The sequence below is a fragment of the Helianthus annuus genome, chromosome 2 (assembly GCF_002127325.2).
Source record: "Helianthus annuus cultivar XRQ/B chromosome 2, HanXRQr2.0-SUNRISE, whole genome shotgun sequence".
Lineage (NCBI taxonomy): Eukaryota > Viridiplantae > Streptophyta > Magnoliopsida > Asterales > Asteraceae > Helianthus > Helianthus annuus.
In genome coordinates, this window is record NC_035434.2 from 157964641 (window position 1) to 157974850 (window position 10210).

Consider the following 10210-nt stretch of genomic DNA (forward strand, 5'->3'; position numbering starts at 1 on the left):
AGTTAAATCTTGATTATATGAGAGGCATGTAAATAAAACAAATATTAAAGTAAATTGCAATTTTGACCCCTGTGGTATATTACTTGTGTTAGATGAGGACATTATATACACTTTTTAAAACCCTTTTTAATATGTTATACAACCTTTTTTTTTAACTGTGGAATTTATTTCACCCAAAAATGTTATATCAGAACATCTAGTATTTGACAGAAAAATGAGGATAGGAACAAAGTAGGCCTTTAAATCGTATACTTGAAGGGTGAAGTGCAAATTGTGTGTTTTATTTAGTCATGAATTTTATATATATATATAGAGAAAGGTTAACATACAAAAAGCCTTATCGTACATTATGTACGCGACACGCGTAACCGTCTGATCAGGGGAATAATCACGCTTTGGACATGTAATCACGCTTTGGACATGTAATCACGCATGGGGGTAGTTTTTTTGGGAAAATCACGCATGGGATCCAAAATCACGCACGTTATTTTGATCAAAAATGTAATTACGCATGTTATATACTTTGTCGCGTACGATAATGTAGGATAAGACCTTTTGTACATTATACTTATTATTATATATATATATATATATATATATATATATATATATATATATATATATATATAATAAAGTTCCTGTACAAATAACTTTAATGTACTAAACATACGTGAAAAAGGCAAAAAAAATGTGATGTTTTCGTAATTATTTGCTCGTATGGTAATTATCAAAATTACTCTACAAATGATCATGTAGAGTAATTTTGATCTTATAGAGTAATTTTGTAAACTGTTCTTGTAGAGTAATTTTGATCTTGTAGAGTAGTTTTATTTCTAACCCAAAACTTTACTCTTTTGCAATTTAGACCCTTTGTTTTTTTACTTTTAACCTAAAGCTTTTTATCTTTTGCAATTTAACCCCAACTCTTTTTAGTTTTCAATTTTGGTCCATCATACTTTTCATCATTCCCAAATTTTTCGTTTCGTTCTAAATTTAGTGAGTTAACGCACCGCAACGTGCATGTAGGGTTCAACATTTCTTCGTGTATTTTTTCACGTTTGTCTCGTCGCAACACATCAATATTTCTCCATTTGAGAAGTTCTTCGCAACGCACGGGTCCTGAATTGACTTAGTTATTTCTTCTATATTTTACGTTTCAGTTTAATTTTTCTGCGCAACGAGCGTGCGTGATTCAAATAAAAGAACAATATATATATATATAGGAGAAATATCATTTAGAAACCACCCTTTATTGCGAAAACCGCGAGAAACAATGTGAACACAACAAAATATATATATATATATATATATATACACACACGTGGAATGATATGTTGTTGTCTGCCTTGTATCATTTGAATTCTTGATGTCACGAGGATATGCATCGGATCGAGCGATGATTCTATTAATGCTTGTCAACACGTTAGTTCAAATCAAAGAAAAATAGAAATTACAAGACTAAGGATAATAATGGTTCAGTAGTACTGAAAGCGGGATTTTAGCTGCATAGACAGATAAAGAGCGTGCCATCTCCGGAGAAGATGTTGCAAGGAATCACGTCTTTATTTTAACACTTTTCCTTATTTTTTTGTATAAAATAAAAAACTAGGAATTATATCTCTATTTTAACTTAGAAATGGTTCAAAATAGAGCAGGTTTGTTGCAAGTGAATATGTAAGTCACCTGCCTTTTAAATTCATTGTTCTATATATTGTTCTATATATTAAAAATTAAAAATTAAAAATTAAATTAAAAACAGAACTATTTGAACAGTAAACAGTAAACATATAATATAGTAATAAAAAATAGTAATAAAAAATGAATTTAATTGATAGTAACATCATTAATGAATGAGCTGGTATTGGGTATCTGTATCGGTATCGAATTTACCAAACCTGGTATATTTTTGGTACCGGTTCGACACCGGTATTCATCTGTTTTTACCCTCAAATGCCGGTGTCGTACCAGTACCGGTACCGATCCGTACCGTACCAGGTATATTCGGTACCGGTACCACTTTTGGGGATTTCGGTAACGGTATTTTCCGTACCGGTTCGTACCGAGTTCATCAAATCCCGTAGCAACGTAGCAATGCAAGTAATTGCACCGTTTATATATTACTTTTCATACACATAGTAAGTAAACTGTATTTCGTTTGAATGAGGTTTTATATACACAACAACTTATTTTGCTTTATTTTTTGTCTTTTCTGTAATGAATGAATGGTAGCATGTAAAAAAATTACGATTTTCCTCTCGGTTCAAAATTACGCTTTCACCCTCAATTCAAAATTACGTTTTCCACCTGTTCAAAATAAAAATATGGTTTTCCCCTAGCAGAAAATTACGATTTTACCCCCGCTAAAAATTACGATCTTCTCATCGTTTTAGTTTTCCTTTCTAACAAAACTATAGTACTGTTTTTTTAATTGGTTGAGAATTATTCGGCCAACGCCCCGCAACGCGGACGGGGCATCACCTAGTTTCTATAAATAATTGTTTGTGAAGGAATTCTCTTCTTTTTTCGAATACTTGTTTTTATTTCAATTCAGGAAGAAACATGTTCATAATAATTTTGTTTTATTTCATTGGTTAGTTACCAAAATGCCCAGCACATGCCTTTTAATATGTGAATAGGATTTAATTATATATTGGATGGAGTTAGTGTGAGGGACTAAAACTGCAATAAAATAAAAACATTTGTATGTAAATTGCAAGGCATTTGAATTTTGTAAAATATAGCAATAAGCACTAAACTATAAGGACCAAAACCACAATTTACTCTCGAATTTAAATAAAGGAAGGTGGAATGATGTGTATTTTAGTCACTCAAGCATTCGAAAATTTCCATTAAGGTAACACGAATATTAAAATAATTTTAAAAGTCACTCAAGTAACATAATGATACAAAATAAAAATATGCTAGATTTAAAGATATTGTTACATTCAAAGTCGAAAAATCATAAACTCTTAAACTAAACTTAAATATGTTTTAAAAATCCATCTAGATTTGATTATTTTGAGTAGAATTAAGGATACAGTTTTTTTTTCATTTTACAACTTTATACAAGAAAAGCTTTATAAGTCCTTGACTAAATGACTAGTGCAAATGTGCATTAAAGAGCCCAAGCTTGAACAAGCCGAGCCTTAACGAGCGTAAGTTCGAGCCTGAAATAGAGCTCGTTTAGTTATCGATTCGGTTAAAAACTCGTGATCAACTCGGTTAAAAGCTCGAACAAGCCGAGCCTTAATGAACCCGAGTTCAAGCTCGAGCTTGAAATAGAGCTCGTTTAGCTATCGAGCCTGAAATACAAAGCTCGTTTAGGCTCACGAGCCTAAACGAACCCAAACATAATTTTATTTTTTATATATATAATACAATAATAATAATGATAACATTGGCTAGCCGAGCTCGGGTAACCTTTGGCTCGTTGTTGAAGCGAGCTCGAGCCGTACTTTTAGCTAGTTTGAGGTTGTTCTCAAAATAGTTCGAGCCGAGCTCAAGCTTTGGGTTTTACTTGCGAGCCCAACTCAAGCTTCATTAAAACATAACGAGCCGATCTCGAGCCTAGTTGAGATCAGGCTCGGCCCGACTCATTTACACCCCTACATTTGGCATGTTTTTTAGAGGTAGGACATTTTGCCATTTAGGCATGTTTTCGATATCGGACTTTTCAATTTTGGGCTTATTGGCTTCTTTAAGATACCTCATGGGCTAAGTTTTTAACTGGGCTTGTTGGCATGCTTTCTTTCGGGTTTATGACCCATCTAGGATTTTAGGGTATCATACCAAATACTTCAGAATAAGATACCAAGGACACTTCAATATATACTAAAAATCTAACTAGCATGTAAACTTTATAGAACTATTTTGTGTTTGTACATAATGAAAGACGACTCACAAAAATAACAATTTGATCCGATGATTTTGAGTTCATATCCCCTTGGAGTTTAACAAATAGGGTATATACAAGTCACACTTGAATCTTTTGGCATCCAAAAACTAGATAGAACTATTATTGTATGATATCTCAGCATCAACTTCATAGATTCCATTAGCAAAAGTTGACATTATATAATATAACTTCATGGATTCCTTTATATTCAATTGTCAACAAACTGAACTAAATATCTAAATAAAAATAGTTTAATATAATTTTATGTTTCAATAAAACAAAACCAATATTTTTTTGTTGTCTAAAATCTAGATAAACTAACTTATATTTCATAAGATTCCATTTTGACGTAGATCTACGTGGAAAAGCACAAGACTTTGGCGAAATACCTTAAATAACGATATCCAGAAAGTTCGAATGAGAAAAACGCCGAACCACAAAAAAATGAAAAAAAACGTAACAAATAATTCACTTCAGCCGAGCCGAATGGTACCGTGTACTTTTAGATTATGACATAACAAGTCTAAAAGACAGTGAGAAGATTTTAAAGTTTTTAATTTATGTGGTTATCATCATGTGTATTTTCTAAAAAGGGTATCTTATAATTGAAACTTGAGTTATTTTTAATGATCAACAAGGAAAAAAACACCTCAGACCCGAAACATTGTAGGACCAGTTAAAGAAAAATTCTGCTCCACAAGTATAGTAGACCATCGTTCGACGAAGAAAAAACCCTAGGCCATCGGTGGACACAAAAAAAACCCAAAAAACAAAGGGTGTGATATGTAAAGATTGAGAAAATGCAAGGGAGGCAAGTGTAAATGTAGATTACAAAGAAACGTGGTCATGTATCTGCCCTAACAAGTGACCACCCTATCCAAAATCTCATCTCTTGCTATTTAACCAAATAACCATAAAAAACAATTTACACAACATTTCATATAACAAAACACACAACATTGTTAAAGGGTGAAGAAGCATTAATAGAAGATGGCTCAAACGATGTTGTTGACATCTAACACCATCATTTCGGACCAACCGTTGCTTCGATCACTTAGACCCAAACCTTTCTCACATCGTGTACTCGCTCCGGGTCTTCTCCCAAACTCGTCTACGACATTTTTGAGCCCGGTTGCTCTTTTTAAACCCAAGACAAAAGCTGCCCCCAAGAAGGTTGGTATATATAGTTTCACCCTATTTGTTTTATTAAGTTTCATAATTTTTATAGGGTTTTGAATCAATTTAACTATTATAAAATAAGACAATACGGGTCAAGGACGTTGAAAAATAAGACCTAACAATCAAATAGAAGAAAATAAATTAATAGTTTAGTTTCTAATTAAACTAGTAGAATTCCCCCGCGTGTTGCGCGAGAATTCGGTTGGTATTGGTTCAGTTTATTATGGTATTGAAACGGTACTGACACTTGATATAGCAACTGAAAAATAAAACCCAAAAAAATCATGATATTCCCAAATGGATATGGACGCGTGTTTACATCTATGGAAAACCATAAAAGTGAATATCTTGTTCAGTTGGAATCGACATGGTACCGATACTGTTGGGGAGATATCAGTTCGGTTCTTCACAATACCGGTACAGTACGAACACTCGCTATAGCTTACGATATAAAAAGTACTCTGTATCACTACTGAAGTTGTTCGGACGGTATCGATATCGATATGGTTCGTCACGATAAAAAAGACTCCATTACATTTGACCCGTTAAATTTTGAATAAAAATTTTATCTGTACGTAAATAAAAATAAGCAGTATAACTAAAAAAGAAAATCATAAATCATAGTTTCAAAGGCCTGTAACTGAATTAAATGTAAATGGGGACTTTTAGTTTTAAAATACAATAAGAACATGCTTAGCAATCAAATATATTTCTTGTAAATCGCTATGTTGAATTAATAGGATGATCCATTGACGAAGGTAAAACCTTGGTTAGGACCAAAGGACGTAGGGTATAATTAGTTTTACAAATAAAGGATTATGACTGTAATTATTAAAGTTAAAGAGTATACATTGCAATTCGATACAAACATAAAGACGAAAAGTGTAGTTTACCCTTTAATATATAAATATAGTAATGTTACTATTTATAAGAATGGTATTTTAATATATATATATATATATATATATATATATATATATATATATATATATATATAGATAATTAATATTTTAGTTTCTAATTAAATGGTGTATATAATCAACTTAAATTAGAAATTAGATTATATATCAATAACAAGTTAGGAGTTAACAAGTGTGGAGTTACTGTAGCGTTTGTCAAATCATGATACAGTAACTTTTTTTTTCTTTTTTGCATTTTAGTCTTTTAACTTTCAGTTTTTACGCTTACGCCTTCTTTACCTTTCTAAAACTTTATGGAACGTTATTCTCACCAACTTGAGTTTTAAATGCTTATTTTTATATATGTATGTATCGGTATAAATTCAAGTTGGTTTACGTGTTAACACGAGCCGGGTCAAATATAATACGTTTTCATTAGACGTTATAAATTCGCGCTACTTTACGTTTCGACGTTGCCGCACCACGCAAGAGAAATTTACTAAGTTAATATAAATGCACAAACACTTTAACTTATTACTTTAAGGGTAATACATAATGCTATTATTATACGATCCGTATACTTTCTCTCTTACACTATATCTTACACGAGTTGTGTTTGTATGTTTTATTCTTACACAATTAACTTCTCGAGTTCGAATCATTTCATCTAATGAAAACACATACATATGCAGGCTGTGACACCCCCTCCGAAGCTAAAAGTCGAAGATGGCATTTTCGGCACATCGGGAGGTATCGGATTCACGAAGCAAAACGAGCTCTTTGTTGGCCGTGTAGCTATGCTTGGCTTTGCTGTGAGTATTGGCTCAATACTATTATGTTTGTACATATTGATTGTTTAACAAAAAATGAACAAATATATATATATATATATATGCTAGTGTCACATATACTATATTTGGTGTGACTTATGTAGGCATCATTGTTGGGAGAAGGAATAACCGGAAAGGGAATTCTATCCCAACTCAATTTGGAAACCGGAATTCCGATTTATGAAGCCGAGCCACTTCTTCTCTTCTTCATCCTCTTCACACTCCTTGGAGCCATTGGAGCTTTGGGTGATCGCGGTCGGTTTGTTGATGAGCCAACCGGACTTGACAAGGCTATTATTCCTCCCGGAAAGGGGTTCCGATCTGCATTGGGTCTTAGCGAAGGAGGTATTCCTCGTTAATATTAAACATCCGAGCAACGGTTATAACGATTTTGGTGTTAGCGATATAATATATTAGTTAGGATTTATTGAATAAAACCTAAGTGATATATTATATCTATATACTAGGTTAGAACCCCGTGTATTACACGGGCTGAATAAATATAATTTTATATACTAAGTAATAAAAAAGTTACATCTTTAAAAACCCGTACATTGCAAGATTGAATAACCACGTGTATTACATGACTTAAATACGAATAATGTAATCAACTAACACACACAATTATCAATATATGTTTTTAGAAAAAAAAATGAACTTTGATGTAACATTTTACTTTGTTTTTTATTTTATTATTAAGTTAAATTAGATGCTTCTGTATTACATAAGTTATAACATTTTACTTTATTTATTTTTTTATTAATAGGTTAGAAACTTGTGTGTTATACGTGGTTGAATCAATGTAATATTAAATAGTTATTAATAAGCAAAAAAAATAAAAGACAGATTTAAGAAAAAAAATATTAAATATATAAGAGACAAGCAAAAAAAAAAGAAATAAAATAATTATAGAGCAATAATCATTGAAATTATTATTAATAAATAACCCGTTATATTAATCAATATATTGATTGACAAAATGATCCATTTGTATTAATTATATAGATAGATTATTCAGATGTTTCTTAGCTAAAAGAACATACAAAAGTATGTAGGAATAACATATGTCATGTAAATAAGTGAGATTGAGTGGGTTAAAAAAATTACATAGTTAGTCCAAATGTTACAAAATGAAAAGTTAATACCCTAGAAGGTGATTTTAAACTATTAGTACCTAAGTCTGTTATTTTGTGCAAACCACAGGGACTAACTATATAATTAACTCGTTAAAAAAAGTCGATGGAGAATACTGAAAATCACATGTATTAATATTTTATTTATATAAGAGTTAATTACATAGTTAGTCCCTGTGGTTTGCACAAAGTATGTAATTAACTCTTTATATAATTTAAAGATAATTTTATGTGAAGTGAATAGATTATTTTTATATATCTTTGAATTTTAGTCTTATCATTTATTAATATCTATATAATGAATATTTTTAATTATAAAAATAAGTATATATAATTAAGTAGGAGATAATTAAGGAGGAGATAATGGATATATTTAATTATATAAAAATATGTATTTATAATTAAGTAGGAGATAATTAAGGAGGGAAAAGAGGCGGGAAAACAAAAAAATAGATAGTTCCAATGAATGACACGTGTCCACTATTGGTTTACTTTATTATATGTATAGATATAGGTATAATTACAATAACTCCATATAATTATATTATATTTAATATATTTATGGCTGGCACTTGTATCTTTTTTAAATAATATGATGAGATAAATAGTTGTAACAAAACATTTTGTATGATGTAAATTTGGGTTGTGTTGTTTATAGGTCCATTGTTCGGGTTCACCAAGGCGAACGAGCTCTTTGTCGGTAGGTTGGCCCAATTAGGTATCGCTTTCTCGTTGATCGGAGAAATTATCACTGGAAAAGGAGCTCTAGCACAGTTAAACATCGAGACTGGACTTCCAGTAAGCGAGATTGAGCCACTTGTGTTGTTTAATGTTGCTTTCTTCTTCATTGCCGCCTTGAATCCTGGTACTGGGAAATTCGTCACAGACGAAGAGGAAGACTAGATCACCATCAAGTTGGGGTTTTGAATCGAGCCGGGGTCTCATTGGAAGCATCCTCTTTATTCCTACGGGGTAGAGGTAAAGCTGTCTACATCTTACCCTCCTTAGACCCTACCTTAACTGTGCTATTGGTGGAATTTACTGAGTATGATGATGGTGATGTATTTGTGTTATTTATAGTATTGACGTGTGAAGTGTGACTAAGTACACACCATGTAATAGAACTGGTTTATTTAGAAACTATGTAAATATTTTAATCATATCATATAATTTATTAGAAATTTTTATTTAGTTTAATGAATACGTTTAGGTTCATGTTGAATTAAATCGAACACTTCATTTAGAGTAAATTAAGCGAATCATTAATCCTTGAGTTTGAGAAGATTACGATTATGATCAACAACCATCACACTTTTTGTCATTTAAATTGATTACCTTGAAGTTGAAAGTTTCTTTTACATTCTAAAAAAAAATACCAAAGTAAAAAAATTACCAAAACCCCTCCCAAACAAGGTTTTTCTGACCACCTAAAAGTGGGTTTTGTCTAAAAATAAATTAATGTGACAGTTTTGTAACTAGGATTCTTTTGTTTTATCAAAATATAAAACAAAAATCAAGTACAAAAAGGATCTACCACAAAAAAAGAAAAAAAAAACCAGTATAAACATTTAGCATAAAAATGCTATACAACAAATTAATACAACACAATTTTTTAGTTTTTTTTGTGTAATTCTTTATATTACAATATGATATTCAAATTAAAGATAAAAAGATGTTTGATTTTATGGTGCAAATTTTTCTAAAAAATAATGTTTTATTCAAACTTATAAACATTTAAAAAATGGAGAGAATTTGAAAAATATCAACAAATGTGGTCATTTCAAAAGTAGCGTTACATTTTTTTTCTACACTATGATCTTAGCCATTAATTTAAAAATTAAAGGTTAAGATACGTTCTTAGTCTACGTAGGTAAAATCAATTGTACAAGCGACATACGAAGCGTCGCCGGAGAGTCTATCGGAGTTTGCCGTCGAAATAGTGTGCGAGGTCCCGTTCTTTCAACCGGAAGGATCGGTTTGTACCTTACATCCTATCTTGATTTTGCGTCTCCTCCTCTCGGTCGTCTTCCATATCCTGGTAAGTGTAACGATTCCTCCTCTACCCTCTTTTCCCACAGTGGTTTCTGGATCTCTTCGGGGCTTAGCGGGTCTGATATTGATCGCGGCTATCTGAGTATAGTTAAGCTAGATCGATTCGAATCCCATTAACACCCTTAGGGTCGAGTTGCCATTGTTTCGTTTGCTTGTTTTGGAGGAGTAGGGGAGTGGTTCTGTTCTATTCCGATTACATCCGCTGTTCTAGGTTGTGTTTCT

At 31.7% G+C, this 10210-nt stretch overlaps 1 protein-coding gene across 1 annotated transcript; it reads left to right on the forward strand.

Annotated features, from left to right (window-relative positions):
* The first annotated feature begins 4523 nt into the window (after window positions 1-4523).
* On the forward strand, window positions 4524-9127 carry LOC110925227 (photosystem II 22 kDa protein, chloroplastic). Its single transcript, XM_022169196.2, has 4 exons — window positions 4524-5068; window positions 6666-6785; window positions 6908-7148; window positions 8595-9127. The coding sequence occupies exons 1-4, from the start codon at window positions 4886-4888 to the stop codon at window positions 8837-8839; spliced, it is 789 nt and encodes a 262-aa protein (XP_022024888.1). The 5' UTR covers window positions 4524-4885; the 3' UTR covers window positions 8840-9127.
* Window positions 9128-10210: the final 1083 nt, after the last annotated feature.

Bases quoted from the DNA above. Each gene is read 5' to 3' on its own strand.
- LOC110925227 (XM_022169196.2), top strand. From the start codon at position 4,886: ATGGCTCAAACGATGTTGTTGACATCTAACACCATCATTTCGGACCAA. The intron at 5,069-6,665 runs GTTGGTATATAT...ATACATATGCAG, and splicing joins CAAAAGCTGCCCCCAAGAAG to GCTGTGACACCCCCTCCGAA. The intron at 7,149-8,594 runs GTATTCCTCGTT...TGTTGTTTATAG, and splicing joins ATTGGGTCTTAGCGAAGGAG to GTCCATTGTTCGGGTTCACC.